We start from the raw sequence: 20,576 nt of genomic DNA, 5'->3' as shown, positions 1-20,576 counted from the left end.
GCGGGTTCTTCCTCGCTGGAGCTGTACGAGTTCCCCCTCTAACACTGTAGGGGCTCCACCTTCCAACATAATGCTTATTAATAACCTGCAAATCCATCTTAAAAATGAAAAATCAGTTTACACAAATCAGGACATGAAGTATCTATCTCCTGTGCTGGGAGACTTCCAGGAGGCGCTCGTCTCATTTGGATGCTAACAGGCTTCAAAGTATTCGTTAGCGAGATAAGTTTAATTAGTTTCAGTCCCTTCAGGGATGCTGCTGATGAAAATTTAAAACATAAAATAAGACGAGCCTTTAACTCTGAGGGGAACGGCTCGCGCTGGGGCTGAAATGCGACGCCTGCAGCCATCACTGACGGTCTGTGTTTCAGTATTTTAGGGGGATTTTTACTTTAAATCAGCATAACTTACGCAAAATGTTTCATTTTTTATTTTCTGTTAACATCACACAAAAATCAATATGATCAAAACGTTTGTACAAAAAGAAATCCGAAGTGACGGATGCTGCTGAGGTGTTTCGGTCCGACGACTCTTCGTGTCAGTATGAAGAGTAACTGCTGTCCACAAAAAGAAAAGTTTAAAAACGATCCAGTGTTTTTAGTCTGGACACAGAAAATAATCCTCATTATCAGCAAGGCATCGGTCAGGAAGGGGTCTCCCCTTTAGAAGAATAAATAAAGGAAGAGTCAGTCTGTATGCACTGTTTAAATGCGCATCGTGTACATTCTAGACTCCTGTTTGAGTCTTAAAGGCATTCTGGAGCAAATTCCTGTCCAGATGTTGGAAAGAAGAAACCTCTGGACAAATTCTACAAGCAGAGACTGACCAGAGACTGGTGGATCTGAGGAGGAGGTATCTGAGGTGCTCCCAACATTGCCCGTTTGCCCACTTCCTTACTTTATTTTAGCATCTAATTAAAATCAAATCCGCGTGGACGTGATGCCAGAGCAGAATATCAATACAGTTATATATTAAAATACAATTTTTAACAAGTAGTAGGAAATTATAACCACCAACCTTCATTTTGCTTCATATTAGTTATACAGGTCACCAACTATTTACATTTTAAAGACAGAGCACTAACGAGCAGTGCAGCTGTCTCAGATTGTGCGGTATGGATCCTCTGCAGGACGGACAAGTAAAGTTAATGTTGACTGAATAAAAAGCACAATTTTATTGAAATCACCTGGTGAATTCTGGTATTTTTATGTTTAAGTTCATGAACGTGTTAATTTCACCTTATCTTAAACGTGTTAAACTAGAAAGTTTCTTGAAGGTAGAACAAATCGGGGTGAATGGCCACGTGCTCCTCCTAAACCCAGTACCTCCCCCAGACCTCCCAGACTCTGTCAGACCTTTTTTTTTTTTTTTTTGCAGCTGGTACGTGTTGGGTGTTTTTTGGACTCTACATGGCCTGCCGTTTGTCCTGAGTTGAATTTTTGTCTTCCGCCTCCCCTCCTCTCTCCTGGTTCCAGTCTCGGAGGCCCTGGGGCAGGCTCGTGTCCTCCTCGAAGCTCCCGGTCCCCTCCACAAACTCCTCATACGTTGACTTCTCCTCAAACGGCCGAGGGCCCAGCAGCTCCAGCATGTCAGCCTTGTTCAACACCTCCCTTTCTAGCAGGCGCTTCCCCACCTGAGGATCACAGCAGAGGTGGAGCTTAACTGGTTTGTTTCAGACAGAGGATGAACTGAAGCCCCACATGTGGGCTTCAGTTAATCCTTATTTGAACTATGAATCATGGAAAGAATACTCTGCGTTTATCTGAGGTTGTGTTTTTGCATATTAGACAGTCTCACCAGCTCCACCAGGTCCTTCTTGTCCTGGATGAGCTGCAGGGTGCGCTCGTACGCTCGATTTATCAGCTCTCTGACCTCCTCGTCAATGATCTCCGCTGTCGCCTCACTGTACGGCTTCTCCATGACTACCTCGCCCTGTCGGGGGAGGTCAAACGACACCTGTCCCACCTTCTCGCTCATCCCAAACTGCACCACCTGCAAATCAGGGTGCAGAGCGATGCGTCACGGCACAAACAGCACTCTTCTGCTGGTGGGAATCAAACAGGGAGTGTGTTTTTAGTCACATGTGCGTACCTGAGCGTAGGCAGACTGCGTGACCTTCTTCAGGTCGTCCTGAGCTCCGGTGGTGATCCGTCCGAAGAAAACCTGCTCAGCCACACGCCCTCCCAGCATCATGCACATCCTGTCGAACAGCTGCTCTTTGGTGTACAGGTACTGTTCCCTAGGCAGGTACTGAGCGTAACCCAGACCCTTCCCCCGCGGGATGATCGACACCTGGATACAAACCATGTGTGGTTAACCCACAGCTTCCATCTACACCTGTAACTGGTGGAGATTTACAGAGCAGCTGGAGTCATAACAGAAACGACACAGCCCAAGCACGGACAGAGCTCCTACCTTGAGCAGAGGGTCAGCGTGCTGCAGGAACCACCCGACGATGGCGTGACCGGCCTCGTGGTAGGCGACGGTCTTCTTTTCTGTGGGCTGCAGGACTTGAGTCTTCTTCTCCAGACCTGAAAGCAAACAACCCAGGAGTCAGACTGTAAGGACGTCAGATACAAACTGTCCCGTTTACCACACAAAGACCATTACAAGAAACAACCGTACACAGCCGTCACGTACTAGGTGATGTCACACTCACCTCCAATGACCCGGTCGATGGCTTGTTCAAAGTGTTTGCTGTTGACGGACGGGTTCAGGTGCCTGGCTGCGATCAGAGCTGCTTCGTTGCAGACACTAGCGATGTCAGCTCCTGATTCATTCAAACGGGAAAAAAAAAAAACAGTCATCAAATATAATGATTCAAAATAAAAGAACATTTTTGCGATAGTGCCGTTACATTGTTGTTATTCGATCCAACTGTTACAAACCAGTGAATCCCGGTGTGGAAGCTGCCATCTTCCTTGAAAGACCGTCTTTGTCCAGATTGGGATCCAGTTTGATTGGTCGCAGATGGACTTTAAAGATGGACGCCCTGCCTTTGATGTCCGGCGGACCTGACAGAAGACAGGAGAGAATTCTTCCTCTGCATTCCAACCAAAACTTATTCTGCGGAGCTTCAACATGAGCATGATTTTACAGGGCACAGCATGCGTCCTCCAGCAGGCTGATCACATTGGAAAACCCAGATATCCCTCGTAGGTACATTTCGCTGCCATGTTTACACTTAATCAGGTTTCTAAATGGCATGTTCGGAGAATGCCAAGAGCAAATCAACACCTCACACCAACTGGCAGCACTGTGGTTAGTGGGAGAATGATTTGGGCACATTCCAATACTTTAAGATGTGGAGACTGCAGTAAGGCAGTAAAGACTCTGCTTACCTATATAGATCTGTCTGTCGAAGCGTCCTGGCCTCAGTAGAGCAGGATCCAGGATGTCCGGTCTGTTAGTTCCAGCCAGGACCACCACATTCGTGGCGGTGTTAAAACCTGTAGAAAAAGATGATGACACTTAAATCTAATGGGGGGCTGGGGGGATAGTATGTTCCACTTCAAAAATGCAGATTGCCTACCATCCATCTCCACCAGCAGCTGGTTCAGGGTGTTCTCCTGCTCACTCTGACCCCCAAAGTTCCCCCCTCCTCTCTTCCTCCCCACTGCGTCGATCTCATCAATGAAGAGGATGCAGGGGGCATTCTTCCTCGCCATGGCAAACATGTCCCTCACCTTCATGAGGAGAGAGAACAGTCAGTGTCTGAACAGAGTCATCTCAGATGGTCCAGGATCTGCTCCGGGTTCATTCACTTACTCGGGCCGGACCGACGCCCACAAACATCTCGAGGAACTCTGAGCCGTTGACGGTGATGAAGGGGACGTTGGCCTCTCCAGCTGTAGCTTTGGCCAGCAGAGTCTTTCCCGTACCAGGAGGTCCGGACAGCACGGCTCCCTGAGATAAAAACGGCATCAGTTAAAAGTGATTGAGAGCAGTTCACATCCAAGACAAACTGTCCCTCAAAAAAACGGCACTAATTTATAAATGCCTCGTCTTTAGCCTGTATCTTTACGAATAATGACTGATTTAATTTCAGGTTTCGTTTTTGGATTTTTCTTTTCGGATCCTACTACAGGATTAAAACTGTTAAGAGTCCAGAATTTCCAACACACAGCAGGGAAAACAGCTCAGTGTTTTTACACTAATAATGTGCTCAAATAAAAGTGCTTTATCTTCAGAATGGAACAAAACTGAAAAATGGACTACAGTAAAAGCTTTATTAATAAAATGTGCAGCAGGGACTCATCAATGTGAAATAAACTCTTCATAAGCATTTCTACACATATCTGAGCAAAGCAATGCAGACACAAACAAGATTGTAAGCAAAGACATAAATAAAACAGATGATCAAATGCAGTCAAAGTTATTGGTATCGCAGAAACTGGGGGGGGGGATCTATTGCATACACTTGATGTATCGAGAGGTTAAAACGACTTTATTGTAACCATCAAATAAAGGCTGCCATGGAAATATTAAGTTGTCTAGACCTAATTCACTGAGAGTTTTTTTTCTCAAACACGCTGCAAATGCATCATTAATCGCCCCTCCCAACCGGAAAATTTCCTACCCAGCACACTGCGCTGAGCATGCATGTTTATATACTACCAGATATAAACAGGGAAAATATGGCGATAGTGGGAGTTTCACAGGGAGGATGTCAAACAAAATATTTTCCAAAACATGCTGTAAAACTCGTGCTGCAAAAGGCAGCAGTACCACAAAATTATTCCACCAGATGAAAAGTCCGCGTCCGCAAAATTCAGATTTTTACCTTGGGGATCTTAGCTCCGAGGTCCTGGTACTGCTGCGGGTTCTTCAGGAAGTTCACAAACTCCATTATCTCCAGCTTGGCCTCCTCACAACCAGCCACATCCTTGAACTTCACTTCGATGTTGTCCTTCATCATCTTGGCTGTTGACTCGCTCATGCTAAATGGATTCCTACCACCTCCAGCGCCTCCTCCCATTGGTCCCCGCCGCAGCGTGAAGAGCAGGAAGCCAATCAGCAGCATGGTCGGGATCATGCTCAACAGGAAAGAGCTGAAGGAAGAAAAAGCAGCGTTAGGAAAGCTACTTTTTCACAAATGTTATTATAGAAACTGAGGTTGTTAGACCCTTTTTAATAAAGACTTTACCCCTGATTAAAGTCTCTGGCTGACATAATGCATGCTGCGTTTGTGTGTCCAAACCCACCCATCACTCTCAGAGCTGTAGATGACGGCAGGTCGGTGCGTTGACTCCATTCCGAGTTCCAGAACTGCCGTCTCGAGGTTTCTCTCAAATGTGTCGACGCTGCCGATGTTGAACCAGACGTAACTCTGAGGGACAAAAAACCTCATGCATCATTCAACTAGAGAAAGGTAGCCTGAACTGTGCGACTTACCTGTTCCTAGGCCATTTGTGTTTTTAATCTATGCAAAATAAAAATAGTCTTTGTGCAACTTTGACATTTTTAATGAGTAAAAAACCTCAGGGAATGTCTGACAGAGTAATTAATACTGACTTGTACTGTATGTAGCAGCACCTCACTGTGACACTTTTTATACATCTGAAGATTCCACTTTAAGCCCAAATCATCAGCCTTTCCACTGTGCTGTCAGTTAGTATGAGGCTTTTGTGCGAATATGCTCTGTTCAGTTTTCTCCAAATGTGCCAAACATCTCCACTTTGGTCTACACTGGACTGTCGGATGATGGGGCGAATTTGATGGTTGTTTTCACATGACTACTAATGGTCAATGGTTACTCTGGTTACATTTGTTTTACTTTTTAAACTTCTCTAGCTGCCCAAACTCTTTCAGGCTTTCTCTAAATGTACATAACACCCAGATTGTGCCTTTAACCCTTGTATGGTGTTTGGGTCTGTGAGACCTGTTTTCAGTTTTTTTCAAAAGAAAAATTAAACAATTAATTATTTTTTCAACCTGAAATTCATTGGCTTTGGCTTATTTTCTGTGAAGAACATAAATCCGAACTAATTTTCAATGACCTCATGCTGTACTTCCCCCCACGCATTTACGTTACATACAAGGTGTTCGGGTCCACTGGACCCAGGTCTAATAAAAGTGTTGAAAGTGTAGGTCCTGTGTTCCCACACTCTGTCTTCCTCCTCTCTGGTGCTGCTGATAGTGTTTTCTTCCCCTCCTGCTCCCGCACAAAGTTGCAACATTGTTGAAAATTCAACTAACACCGTCTGCTCTTACATTCCCGCACATTTTACCCTCTTTCTTGAGGGATCCAAATTTTATTTTCTCATACCCTGTTCCACCTGCAAATTAGGGGCATAATACTATAAATAAGACTTTGCCAGTGTGGTTCTTTATCACAACTGATCAAGATGGCAAAAGATTATCTGCTGCGGGGGCCATCCAATTGATTTTGGAAGAGAGAAGAGCTTCGGATGATGATGTTGACAAAGAGGTTTCAGAATATTTCACATTTCTGAAAATTCAGAGTCTGACAGTGACTTTGAAGAAGAGGATGAGGTTGAGCACCATTTAGTAACAAAACGAAGACGAGTACCCCATCTGTAGCCAGCTCCAGGACCAGAACAAGCCCACCAGACAGCAAGTGAAGAAATATGGATGTCAATAACTGGTGAAATTGAATGGTCTTCTTGCCCAAGAAATGAGCCACCCTGCAGAGCTGTTACTGTGATAAGCCAGGGCCAACACGGCTGACAGTTACTCATGTGCAGGACATCAAGTCTTCATTTGAGCCTTTCATCCCAGATTCCATCCAGAAATTTTTTCTGGATTGCAGTAATCTAGAAGGAAGCTGTGTTTTTGGAGAGAGGTGGAAGGAGATGGACCAAATTGATCTACAGGCCTACTTTGGGGTTCTTATCCTTGCAGGAGTTTTCAGGTCCAAAGGGGAATCCACAGAATCCCTGTGGGATGCAGAAACCGGCAAGAACCTTTCCGTACATCAATGTCTCTGGAAAACTTCCACAAAATTTCCAGGATTATCCGTTTTGATAACCGAGACAACAGACCAGCTCGACGGCAGAGAGACAAGCTAGCTGCCATCAGGACAGTGTGGGATAAGTGTGTGCACCACCTCCCCCTGTTTTACAACCCTGGGCCTAATGTCACCATTGATGAGCAGCTGATCCCATTTAGTTGTGAAACATATTGCTTCACGTGTAAATGTGTTGTGTCTTTCCACTCACTCCACTTGATTATAACCGATTTATTTTTTTATAACATTTTATAAAAAAACAAAACAAAACGGGAAGTACATTAATTCATAAATGTGATCTAACAAAGGTAAAGGGAAAAAAATAACTATGTTTGCTGTTCATATGGCTTGTAATTGGGATGAAGTAAACATCTGTTGAGTAATTTAACATAAAATTGTTTGGTAGTGTTAATTTGGAAAGCCAAAACTCTAGCGGGTCCACCAGACCCATGAACACTGGCTGAGTAACAAAAATATGAACACCACACAAGGGTTTTTTTTTTTTTTTTTTTTAAAAAAAAAAAAAAAAAAAAAAAAAAAAAAAAAAAAAAAAAAAATCCTTAAACAAGAAACTTTTAGTTTTTTTAATGTAAACATGGAAAGAAATTTAACTGAATTTGGTTAATTAAACAAATTAATTAACTGACCACAAGCAATACTTTGAAGAGCCACTAGGGGTTGTGACAGCTGGATAAAAATCTATTTCAAAATCAGTTTGAGCATTGGTTTGCTTTGCCTTACCGCATCAGTGTCGGCTCCCGGCATCAGAATGACTCTGACGTACTGCTTGTTGACCACCTCCAGTCGATCCACCTGGAAAGAGCATGAAACTGTTAACCTGCAGAAACATTGGTACAGGGCTCCAGAGTGTGACCAATTTGGACGCAAATGTGACCACATTTTTTCAATGGCGTGACTAAAAAAAAAAAAAAAAAAAAAAAAAAAAAAATCCTAGGTCGCACTGGTGCGACCAAAAAAAAGAACTCTGAAACTCTCCGTGTGGTCACGTTTGAAAGTGCAGGCAGAAAGAGGGAGGTGAGTAGCTTGAATAAAGCGATATCGATTCATTAAATCCTGAATCGACTTTTAAATATAAATGTATTTTGCCAGAAACTCAGGTTAAACTATTTCAACAACTACCAAACAGTAAATGAGAGCTGGGGTCCGTTCTTTGTACCTCGCTTACTACATTCCAAGATCAAATCATCGCGCCAACTTTGAGCTCGCTATTCCGGTTCTCCGAAGACACCTGTTGTTGACGATTAGTATAGCTGGATGAAGTAATGTGAGATCACTGGGTGGCTTAACAGGGGCTATGCATCGATAGTAGAAACATTGATCGGCAACCCTTTTGTAATGTATGTTTGCACTGATTGCCGATCACGCTTCAACTGAGTCGTCCTCGGTCAGAAGGAATGGTACTCCACAGTGAGGTAGTTCAAATAACTTTACTAAGGAGGTGGCAGATGACATCAACAGGATGTACAGCGTTGGTAGGGAGGCATTACAGTATTCACATGCAGGTAAAGGGGGTGTGAGTGTGTATATGGGTGTGTGTGGTCATATAGGAATGCAAGTAAATACGTTATCCTCCGACACACCTCTCATCTGTGCAGAACTGCGCTGAACACGTTCCCAACCGGAAGTACAGATACCGAGGTGCATCATGGGTAACGTAGTATAAACAGTTACAATGAACAAGCGGACTTTTAACAGCCGCCCCTGTATTTGTAGGCAAATACACTCCCGCTAGAGTCCTTCTACTTTGAAACAGTGTCATGTGAGTCCTCAGGAACTTTGGGAAGTTCCACCAGCTTAGTTACCGGGCGAACATAGGTACTATCTTTAACTTTGACCTCGGCGGCTCGAACAACGCCATCAATCCCTGGGAAAACTTTGACAATGGTACCCACAGGCCAAAGGCCTCTAGGCAAGTTACAGTCCACAATCATAACAGCTCGTCCCACAGCCATGTTGTCAGTGGACTTCCTCCATTTCTGTCGGAGTTGCAGTCCTGGGAGGTAGTTCTGTATGAACCGCTTCCAGAAGTGGTCGCTGATGACCTGACTGTGCCTCCATCTTCTGTTCGAAAGAGTGCCTGAGGGGCCGTAAACTGCCTGGGGTAGTGCCGAATCATGCCGCCCCATCGAGAGAAGATTTGGTGTGATGGGATCTGGGTCAGCTATGTCAGCCGATGCATAGCCGAGCGGCTTTGAGTTCAAAATGCCCTCAACCTCTATGAGAGCAGTGAGTAGGACTTCTTCCGCCACAACTTGGTCCTTCAGGACTACTTGCAGAGCTGACTTCACTGCTCTGATTTCCCTTTCCCATGCTCCTCCGAAATGAGGAGAGTGTGGGGGATTGAAGCAGAAGTTGATAGTCTGCTTGGCCAGTTGCTGCTTGAGGTCCGGCTCCATGTTTTCAAACGCCGTTTGGAGTTCTCTGTGCCCACCTCTGAAATTGGTCCCTCGATCAGACCACATCTCGTATGGCTTTCCTTGGCGTGCAATAAATCTGCGTAATGACATAAGGAAGGAATCTGTGTCAAGACTAGGGAGGAGATCAAGGTGCACGCATCTGGTTGTAAGACACTTGTAGATAATTCCCCAGCGTTTCTCTCTTCTACGACCTATCTTTATCATGTATGGCCCAAAACAGTCTACGCCCGTTGACCAGAACGGCGGCTTATAGAGTCTCAGCCGTGATGAAGGTAAGTCAGCCATTTTGGGTGTAGAAGGTGAGGCGCGCCATCTCCTACAGTCCACACACTGGTGCTGATGCTTCTTAATGGCTTGACGTCCTCTGAGAATCCAATAGGTGCGCCGTATTTCCGCAAACAGCCTCTCTGCACCTGGATGAAGGAGCTGGTCATCATAAGTTTTTATGATGAGCTTGGTCAGGGGATGTTCAGCTGCTAATACGATGGGATGAATACTGTCTGGATCTAAGTCGGCAGCTCGACGGAGGCGGCCTCCGACTCTGAGGAGACCGGTAAGACTGTCATATTCAGGGGACAGCACGCTAAGACGGCTGTCTGAGCGGACTGGGTGCCCGATCTGGAGGGCTCGGGCCTCCTCTGGGAAGCTGTCAGTCTGAGCCAAGCGAAGCAGCATGGTCTTGGTTTCTAGTTGCTCCACTGCTGTAATAGGAGCGTCAGCCGCCCCGTGTTGGGTCTGGTATGTAGCAGCAATCAGCTCATCTAGCGTGGCATACTGTGTTGGATCCGGTAAGGTCGGGGATGCAGAAGCGTGCCCACAGAATGCAGTCTTCCTGAGCTCTGCCTCACTGCATGCCGGGAACTCTGTTGGAAACTTAGGCCAAGTGTCAGCAGTTTGTGACAGAAAGGGTGGACCATGTGACCAACGATTGCGGACAGTTAGGTCAGCAAGATGTTTCCCTCTGGTGATGTCATCAGCGGGATTGAGGTCAGAGGTCACATACCGCCACTGTTCAGGAGATGTCAGCTCCTGTATTTCACAGATTCTAGTCCCCACGAATACCTTATAGCGACAGGAACTAGACTGGATCCACTGCAGCACCATTGTAGAGTCTGTCCACAGGTAGATAGATTGCAGGAGAATGGTGAGCTCTGTCTGGAGTAATTTGGCCAATTGGGCTCCTGTGAGTGCTGCGCAAAGCTCCAGCCGGGGCATTGACACCTGTTTGCGTGGGGCCACTCTGGAGCGAGCCATCAGGAATGATGTGGTGATGGGCAGTTGTTGCTCGATTACTCGGAGATAAGCCACAGCCCCATACGCCTTTTCTGATGCGTCACAGAATATGTGAGCCTCGTATGTCACATTGCTGGAGTTGTGAGAAGGGGCGTAGCAGCGGGGAATGGTGACATGCTGAAGGTGTGACAGTTCGCCTTCCCACTCAAGCCAGGACTGAAGTAGATTCCCTTCGATGGGCTCATCCCATCCTCTCTCTGTGCTCCACAGGGCCTGTACAATCAGCTTGGCCCTTGTAGTGTAGGGACAAATATAACCTAGGGGGTCATACTGGGTAGCTAGTACCTTGTACACGTTGCGCAGCGTGACCGTGGAGTAGGTTATAGGGCGGTGCTTATATCCCAGGACATCTGTCGGGCAGTGCCAGCTGAGTCCTAATGTTGACTCTTGTGGGTCGAGACTTTTGAAGTTCAGCCAAAGCTCGCAGCTCTCTGATCTAGCTGAAGCGGGCAGGTGAGCAACTACTTCGGGCATGTTGCTCGCCCACTGACGTATCTCGAATCCTCCTTGAATGAGTAAATCTCTCATTCAGTCGATGAGCTGCTTTGCCTCTTCTGGGTTGGACAGGGACTGTAAACAGTTATCCACATAGAAGGCTGTGTGGACAGAGTCACAGATGTCCTTGTGGGTGTCTTCGTGCTCCCTTGCATGTCTCTGTAGGGCGAAAATAGCACAACGGGCTACATGTCGTTCCGAAGGGCAAAACTCTCCACTCATACGTCTGGGGGCCGGTCAGTTTCACAATCCCTCCACAGAAACCGTAGCAGAGGACAATCCTCTGGGAGCAGCCGAATCTGGTGAAACATGGCTTTGATATCTCCACTCACAGCTACAGGGTGTTGGCGGAAGCGGAGTAATACCCCCAGCAGAGTGGGCCCCAAGGGAGGTCCTGGTAAGAGGTAGTGGTTCAGGACGGCCCCCTGAAACTCGAACAGTTGAAGACCACCCTAGCCTTATTATTGTGATGTACCATGTGGTGGGGTACATACCATGACTCGGAAGAGCTATGTGTTTCATCTGGGCTCAGCTTAACAACATAACTAGAATCTACTAACCTGTGGATCTCCTGGCTGTATGTGAGGGTCAGATCAGGATTCTTGGCCAGCTTACGTTCAGTGGATCTGAGGAGGCCTTTTACTGCTTCAGGAGAGACACACATCCGTGGAAAGTCCCTTCTTCTCAGCAGCGGAGTGGCGTATCTCTCGACACCGTCTACTGGGACTCTGATGGTCTTTGTCTCCAACATAGCTACCGCCTCTCCGTCCTCCTTTGACCGTGTGACCTCCTTCTCTGTCCTGTAGGGGGGAGCATCTAGTTGCCACAAACGCTTCACATCTTGATGCAGGGCCTCTGCAGGAGAAAGGCACATGTTCAGGCACTGCAGGTCCCCCTCAGATGTAGGCATACTACTGGCCGGCCCCTGGATGGCCCATCCGAGCTTGGTGCAGATAGCTACTGGCCCTTTGGACGACCCCCGAAGGACGGGGCGGACAGGGGTGATGAGATGAGCGTTATCTGAGCCAATCAGCACCAAAGGTTGGATCTGGTTAAATCCCTTAATCTGGACTTTCTGTAAGTGAAGATACTTCTTCTTTAGCTGTTCAGCTGGACATGACTGAGTAGCTAGGCTCAGTTGTTGGGCTGTGAAGGCATGTGTTACTTTGTACCTCACTTTGGGCTTAGCCCTTGGTGACACCTGAAATGAGACAAAGCCTCCCTTCATCTGGATTACATCTCGACGGATAGTTCTCAGTGAGAGTGTTGCTTCCTCCTGTTCCAAACCTAGAGATGTAACTGCCGCTGGAAGCACAACAGTCTTCTCTGAGCCGTCATCGAGCACAGCAAATGTATCCAGTGATTTTCCCCCATGATGTAGTTGGGTACTACCTGGTACTACCTTAAGCATAACACGACCTGAGTGACTTGAATAGTCTAGGTAGACCATACTAGTACTCAGTTAGTATGTTAGGGTCCCGCTTCTTGGCCTCAACCAGGTCATGGAGCACCGACAAATGCTGGTCACCACAGGTGCTGCACGGCTTCTTCAGAGTACACTGCTCTGGAGAATGTTTACGGCCACAGTGCCAGCATTTGGCCTTCTCGGTAATCCAGGTAGCCATAGCTTTGAGGTCTAGCCTTTTGAATCCATCACAGCCATTCAGATAATGCTCTGTCCCTTCGCAGTATGGACAATAAGGTTTGAACTTCTGTTTCTTCTTAGGTTGGACTGTCGGATCTGGAGCTGTAGATTCTCCCTCCTGTTTTAGCTTGGGCTGGATTTGGGCCGTAGTAGATGGAAGCAGATCTGTTGTGTGGCTTGAGCCCTGCTGAGGCTTTGAGTAGGTTCTTCTCTGGACGTGGCTTGTCCGGGGGCATTTGAGAGGCTTGTCTGGATAGCTGAAGGACTTGGGATTTCCGTTCGAGCCATTCTGAGAAGTCGTACATATTGTATGTTCGGCTGCTGCCACTGCGGATGATCCCCCGGGTGATACAGTACTCGATGAAGTTGTCCCTGTAGTTCAGAGGGAGCTTGGTAAGCAGTCTGTCCACATGTGAACCACAATGAAGCTCGCTGGCTGCTACTTCATCCATGGTACTGAGAAGCCCGACCAGGCTGGACACCGACAGGGAGAGGTCTTCAATAGCTTGAGAGTCTCCGGCTCTAATAGGGGGGCAGTTTAATATAGTGCTAAACTCACTTTGGACTAACTGCCTTGGCTGTCCAAACCTCTGCTCTAGCGCCCTCATTGCACTAGTGTAGGGAGTGCGGTCGTGAATGTAGCGCTTGGCTACCTGTAAGGCGCTGGGATGCTCTAGATGATCTAGTAGGACCTGATACTTGTAATCTTCTCCCAGATGAGAATGTGGCCCTAAGGTGCTGTCCAGCCCTTTCTTCAATAAGGCGAAGTCACTCTCTCTCCCCGACCGGAAGATCACCAGCTTAGGCTTTGGGATGCCGTATGAAGATGCCACCATCATCTCCATCAGGTTTGGTAGAGGCGTTCCTGCTGGGTAAGTTGTGGCAACCTGTGGATTATGGTGTTCAGCAGAGGAAGATGATGAATAGTTACTTCCTGAGGGATAAGGAACATAGTACTTGCCAGCTGGATCAGGCAAAGCTTCAGGATGCAGTATGGTGGGCACAGGGCGATGAGCTTCTGTCCATTGTGATGGCTGGGTCACAGGCGCTGGTGGACGTGAAGGTTGCTGCAAGTACACAGGATTAGCTGGATGTCTGACTTGGAAGACAGGAGCAGCGGGATGTGACATCTGCTGCAGACTCATTGGGTCCACAGCCCGTGATAGCTGGTGCACTGAAAGATGAGCATGTTGTAGTGGCTGATCAGCTGGGGATGCAGAATGTAATAGCTGCACCTGGCCTGTTTATCAGGGGCTGATGTTCCGATCGCTGATATGAGAAGGGTTCAGCAGTGCATCGTCCAGGTCTCCTGAGTGGCGTCGATGCGGCTACATAAGTGGCAGGGTGCAGCACTGGCTGAATGTGAAGGCTCACTTTACGGGGAGGTGATGGAGCAGATGTTTCCACTGGCGTCGGCATGTTTGCAGGTGTTGTGGTGCCCTGCTCGGAGGGACTTACTAGCACAGTTAGTGGCTCTGTGGTATCATGTAACACCTCATTGCTAGGTTGTAGTGGTGCAACTTCTGTTATGGAGGAAATATGTTGGGGTTGTTCTAACGCTCCTGTTTCTGGGGGAAGAGGACTGCCAGGTTTAGAAGCTTGCTCCAAACGCTCCACCCGCTTTAGTAATGCCCCACGAGTTTCCTCCATAGACACTTGCAGTTGAGTCATGTGTTGGAGGACACTGCTCCAAACTGATTCCATCTTCTGCCATCTCTCATCCTCTTCATAGTTGGAGCTGCTTGAACTACTTGGAGCTCTAGATGGCTCAGTTAGGTTGTGCTCATAGTCCACCAGATGTCCCGGAAGTTTCTTCTCCCGCGCTGGACGGGGGCTATTCGATGCACCTCTATCCTGAGGGTTTGCCATCTCATTAACTCAGCCAAGGCGAAATCCGGCTCGAAGGACCACTTGTAATGTATGTTTGCACTGATTGCCGATCACGCTTCAACTGAGTCGTCCTCGGTCAGAAGGAATGGTACTCCACAGTGAGGTAGTTCAAATAACTTTACTAAGGAGGTGGCAGATGACATCAACAGGATGTACAGCGTTGGTAGGGAGGCATTACAGTATTCACATGCAGGTAAAGGGGGTGTGAGTGTGTATATGGGTGTGTGTGGTCATACAGGAATGCAAGTAAATACGTTATCCTCCGACACACCTCTCATCTGTGCAGAACTGCGCTGAACACGTTCCCAACCGGAAGTACAGATACCGAGGTGCATCATGGGTAACGTAGTATAAACAGTTACAATGAACAAGCGGACTTTTAACACCTTTGATTGGTCGGCGAAAATGTCGAAGGAGCGCGCTCAGTATTTTTCGCCAGCAGAGCAAGAACTCTTGATTGAGGGATTTCAGGAGTTTCAGAGTTTAATTAAAACGCAAGGGAACACTGCAAAGGCTGCAAAAGCAAGGAGAGAGGGCTGGCAGAAAGTTGCTGACAAATTAAACTCGTAAGTAATTTAATAATAATAATAATAATAATAATAATAATAATAATAATAATAAATTGGATTTATATAGAGCTTTTCAAGGCACCCAAAGCGCTTTACAATACCACTATTCATTCACTCTCACATTCACACACTGGTGGAGGCAGCTACAGTTGTAGCCACAGCTGCCCTGGGGCAGACTGACAGAAGCCAGGCTGCCATATCGCGCCATCGGCCCCTCTGGCCAACACCAGTAGGCGGTAGAGTAAATTTATTATATTATATTATATTATATTACATTATATCCTCTTTCACATTAGAGCCACAACAGGACCCACTAGAACATGGGAACAAGTAAAAGTGAAATATAAGAATATTCTACAGAATGGTAATATTTATCACTTATATTGCTTTTAGTCTCTTGGAAAGAGACCCTGAAATAATCTGTTTGTTTGTTTATAACAACAACCAAGAAAAGGGCAGAGCAAAAAAAGACAGGTGGTGGTCCTGCACCCCCTCGTCAACAAGTTGGTTAAGTAAATAATACCCTCACGGGAAAATCGATATCTCTCTATGAGCACACTGTCGCGGTGAGCTAAAGGATCCTGTCTATCCCGCAATATACGCTGAATTCTGAAAACTCTCCTTATCAATCTTGCACCTTCCGCAATGGGCTGCTGCGTATACGGACAGGACATGGCTGCGACAGACTTCCCAAATCCACCTTCGCTTTTATAGCCGTGGTCTCTCATCTTAATTACATGAAGTAATTTACTATTACTACTCTAAAATATGAATTACATCTGAAATAATCAAATACATGAAATAGAATGATTAATAGTACATTTCCCTTTTTTTAGGAAATGACCTGTATGTATCTGTATGAAATCAATAAAAGGATCAAGTGCTGCATTATCTTTAGTTACATTGATAATATTTATTTATGGAAAAACAGTGGTAAAATATCGCTGTTGCTTTCGTATACATGAAGCGGACATACCTGAGTGGCCGCGATCTAATCTTGTTTACATAAAGTAAGCCTGCTCCTGAGCAGGTTTACGCTTACGGATCTGTTGCTATGACAGCAAGTCCCGGATGAGCTTCGGAGAACCGAACGATCCAAGATCACGCGAAATCGTCAACAATCAAATCCAGCTAACTTACTTAGCGAGGTACGAAGAACGGACCCCAGGTAACAGATTCCACACAAAGACGTAGACACAGAGCGGACCCGACGCATCAGAATCAGCTTTCTTTTTCTCGGCTTTCTCACCCGACAACCCGTAGACGGACACGCCGTCGTGGCTGAAAGCCGACAGCTCACTGATTCTGATGCGTCGGGTCCGCGCTTTGTGTTTAAGTCTTTTTTGCGCTAGATTCTGAGCTGCAGGTTTTATCTCTCTCCAACCAAAATTCACTGAACCAGCAGCAAAAGAAGATCAAAACTACGCTTCACATTTGATAAATGTCATCATTAATTCCCCTCTTACTTTGCTGTTCTGCTCCCACCACGATAAAAATCACAATTTATGCACAGCTCTCTCTCTCTCTCTGTACTTCAAGAACAGTTTCCCGTCTCAAATCTCTGTTTTCTGCATTATTCACTTGCTTATTACCCACCAGTCTGCCGTTGTTTACAGCGCTGTCGGCCGCTGTCTTTCTTTCCTTTCTTTTTTTTTTTTTTTACTCAAATGACCTCGGACAAAAAAAGCCTAATTTCTGCTGTTCAACACTAAAATTATGCAAAATTGCAGAATATTTTTAAGGTCATCTGCCATAAAAAGCCCAGCCAGGAAAATCTCCTTGTTTTTCTGTGTTTTATTCTCAGTTACTTTGTCACAAAGGCATCTGCTGTGATGCTTACACCTCCAAGTCTCACAACTGTCAGTACTGATAAATGATCAGAATTATAATATTTCTGATATTAAGCCACCTTTTAATTTCATCACACAGACAGAGGATTGGAGGCAATGTTTGAGTTTGAGCACCAAGTCACCTTACAAAGATGCACTCTGATAATAGGGGTTCACCAAATTCAACTTGACTCTCAAACTTAACGTAAACTCTGCTTTGGATTGAACGGGCCAGTGTTTACTGAAATGTAATGTTGTCTGTGTGTTTTGCTATTTTTGCAATCTGTGGGCACTGTGTGAACACTTTGTTAAAGGGACGGGAGTAAAAACAGCTTCCTTCATGTTGGTGGCTGGTTAGAGCCACTCTGTGACTCTGACTGGTACCATGTCATCTGTCAGCAACCATTACAATCAGGACTAAATATCCCTGCAGTCTGGGAGCAAACATCCTCACCTTGCCTCTGCCCAGGTAGCGATGGACAAAGTCCTTCCAGCTGATCTCTCTGCCGGTGTCTCTGAAGTAGAAATACAGCAGAGCCGAGCTCAGTCCGGCCACCGTGATCGCCACGTAACGGAAATCCTTCTCATCCCAGGGGAAGTCGCCCTGCAGACCAACACAGGCAGAGGAGGAAAGTTACCTGCAGGTTATCATTTGTTAATGCGATGACACGCTAATGAAAGAGGAAAGGATGATGCTGATTTGAGGAAAGATTGGTCAGCTGCAAGAAATAAGAGATGAGTAAGAACAGCGTTGGGCTGCTCGCCCGTTACGTAAAATAAATATATTGAAAAACTGAGGCTGTATTCATAATTCTGTTACACTTATTTTGTAAAATAAAAACTGAATGGTTCTTTCAATGTTTACGACATACCTTCTGCATTCGCCTCCACCAGTCCTTTCCTCCTCCTCCTCCTCCTCTCTTCCCCCCTCCTCCTCCGGTTGGTCCTTTTTTTCCATCTGAAATTCAGAAATGTCATTTTAGCTACAGTTCCTTTTCTAGTTTCTCAGTTTTTATCCATGAAATATCAGGATATTCTTTTGTAAACTGGATTACTTATTTCAGTTTGACATGCATTTGATCTGAAGTTACAGCCCCATCCCGGATCCTGCTCACTGGCTCAAGTTGAGGAAGCTACTCGGGTAAATTTTTAGGGCTTTTTCATATTTATATTAAAAAAAAAAAAAAAAAAAATTCTGATGGCCACCAAACACATTTTGGCCTTGGAAAGGAAAATGACCAGCAGGGGGTGCTGGAGTTGATTCCAGCTGTCATAAGGCAAGAGGCAGGGTACACCTGTACAGGTCATCAACCTGTCACAGGGCTGACACAGGTTTGCGTGAGTCTCGAGAAGCTGATTCCTCATATTGAACATCAGCATTTGAAATGTATAATTTAAAATGCGTTATACCACAGGTGTATTTAGCCATTTAGTTTTGTTTTTCACATTCTTGGTAATAAAAAAAAAAATTGTGAATAACTATTCACAATAATATCAAATGAAACAAACTTTGTGAGTTTTTTTAAATAGTTATTGATGTTTGAGAAAAACAGAAAAGCAGATCCCACCTTTGGGCTCTGTGGCGTAGAGTCGCCGCTGAGCTAACTGGAATCTGCGACAGGACAGGAAGTTAGCTGGAGTCGGAGTTATGTTCTGAAAAAGACCACACAGTCACCGCTGGTACACTGGACACCATCTACAAACAACAACCTGCTGAAGAATGGCTTTTAGCAACTATAAACCTCTAATCAGTGGAGGTCACATTCATTCAGTGGGTCCATCCTTGACTCATTAGGGAATGAGTCAAGGACAAATACTATATATTTGTATTATATATTATAGCTAACTAATACATTCCTGGTTCTTGGGGAGAAAATGTAACAGTAACTCAAATAACCACTTTTTACAACCAACATTCAGTATGCAGAAGGGTATCTCTGAACGCACAACATGTTGAAGCCGCAGCAACAGAAGACCACACCAGATGCCACTCCTGTCGTCTAACAATAGGGCTGTAATTCGGGATTTACGGGGTGGCTTAAGTGGTAGAGCAGATCACCTTCTGATTGGAAGGTTGGTGGTTCGATCCTTGGCTTCAGTCTGCTTGCCAAATACCCTTGGGAAAGATACTAACCCCAAGTTGCCCTCAGATTCGTTCATCAGAGTGTGAATGTTTATTAGTTTGCACTTGAGTTTAGAAGTGCTTGTGTGAATGAGACATGTTGTATATATAGTTGCTTTGAGTACTCCAGGAGAGTAGAAATAAGTATATAAGAATCAGACCATTTAATTCACACAGGCTCACCAAAACTGGATAACAGAAGACTACAAAAATGTTGGCTGGCCCGATGAGCCACGGTTTCTGCTGTGACATTCAGACGGTAGGGCCAGAATCTAATTCAAACAACATGAAAGCTTGGATCTATCCTCACTTGTATCAATGACTCAGGCTGCTGGTGGAGTAACAGAGTGGAGAATATGTTGTTGGCAGACTTTGGGTACCAATTGACTACAACTTAACAACTTTGCCTGAGTATTGCTGCTGACCATATCATCGCTTTATGACCACCGTGTACTCATCTTCTCACGGCTGTTTCCAAGCAGGAAAATGCACCACGTCACGAAACTCAAACCATCTCATGCTAATTTCTTAAGCTCACCCGGGAGGTCTAACCCAGTGGGAGCAAGATGTACCGAATGAAGTGCCCGTGAGCGAATAAAATGTTAAACTCATGAAGTTTTTCTTTTCTATTCTTTACTCTCTCCTGCATAGTAAGGCAATTGAGCTCACAAGCGCTGATTGTTGCCCCTCCACAGGCTTCCAGAAGTTGGCCAATTAGAAGACATTGAGCTCATATGACGTTTAGCTGCTGAAATGGATTTTCTCAGGGACTAACAAAAAAGGTACAAGTATAAAATAAATATGACTTCACGATGAAAGCTTGAACTAATTTGCTTTTAAGCAAAAAAAGAAAAAAAAGACTTTAAACAATTGTTTCAACTAAACTTGGCAGGCAGTCGTCCTCGCTAGTAGCTACTCGTGCCTCGAGTTTATTTAGTTAATTAAATTTCTAAAACACACAGAAAGGAAACTTGCGTTGACTAAGTTTCTGGTGGATTTTTATGTTTCTGTAAAAAAATGATAATTTTAAAAACTCTTTCGAAGACACCTTCCGTCACTTACCGGGCCGGTGGAGTTTCTGTATCCGGCTCTGAAGAGCTGTCCTGCGGTCACAGCTGACAGCCTGGCCCGGGCTCCTCCAGCACGGCAGAAAGGCAGAGCGGCCGCCGAGAGAAGCCTCAGTAGCCGAGACATCCCCGCTGTGCCGCGTACCCAGATTTTCAGGCCACAAAACACAACTTTTTTATTTAGTTGGTCTTACTTCTGTCCCTGGGATCCTTCATGTAACGCCTGCAAGTGTTATTAAGTAACAGCGTGAGATGTCA

General features: G+C 45.7%; 1 protein-coding gene across 1 annotated transcript; it reads right to left on the bottom strand.

The window, feature by feature from the left end:
- Positions 1-414: 414 nt before the first annotated feature.
- LOC120743340 (AFG3-like protein 1) lies at positions 415-20,576 on the bottom strand. The gene is made up of 16 exons (XM_040046951.1): positions 20,314-20,576; positions 18,698-18,782; positions 18,002-18,087; positions 17,584-17,733; positions 7,712-7,783; positions 5,205-5,329; positions 4,784-5,051; positions 3,769-3,906; positions 3,533-3,686; positions 3,342-3,449; positions 2,889-3,014; positions 2,660-2,770; positions 2,416-2,531; positions 2,092-2,292; positions 1,798-1,992; positions 415-1,633 (listed from the first exon to the last, which is right to left on the bottom strand). Exons 1-16 carry the CDS (start codon positions 20,443-20,445, stop codon positions 1,406-1,408), a joined length of 2,295 nt encoding a protein of 764 aa, XP_039902885.1. The 5' UTR covers positions 20,446-20,576; the 3' UTR covers positions 415-1,405.

Source organism: Simochromis diagramma, unplaced genomic scaffold (genome assembly GCF_900408965.1).
Source record: "Simochromis diagramma unplaced genomic scaffold, fSimDia1.1 OVJJ01000106.1, whole genome shotgun sequence".
In the NCBI taxonomy this organism is placed as follows: domain Eukaryota; kingdom Metazoa; phylum Chordata; class Actinopteri; order Cichliformes; family Cichlidae; genus Simochromis; species Simochromis diagramma.
Note: the sequence above shows the minus strand (reverse complement) of the source record. Positions and strands in the feature narration are given on the sequence as shown.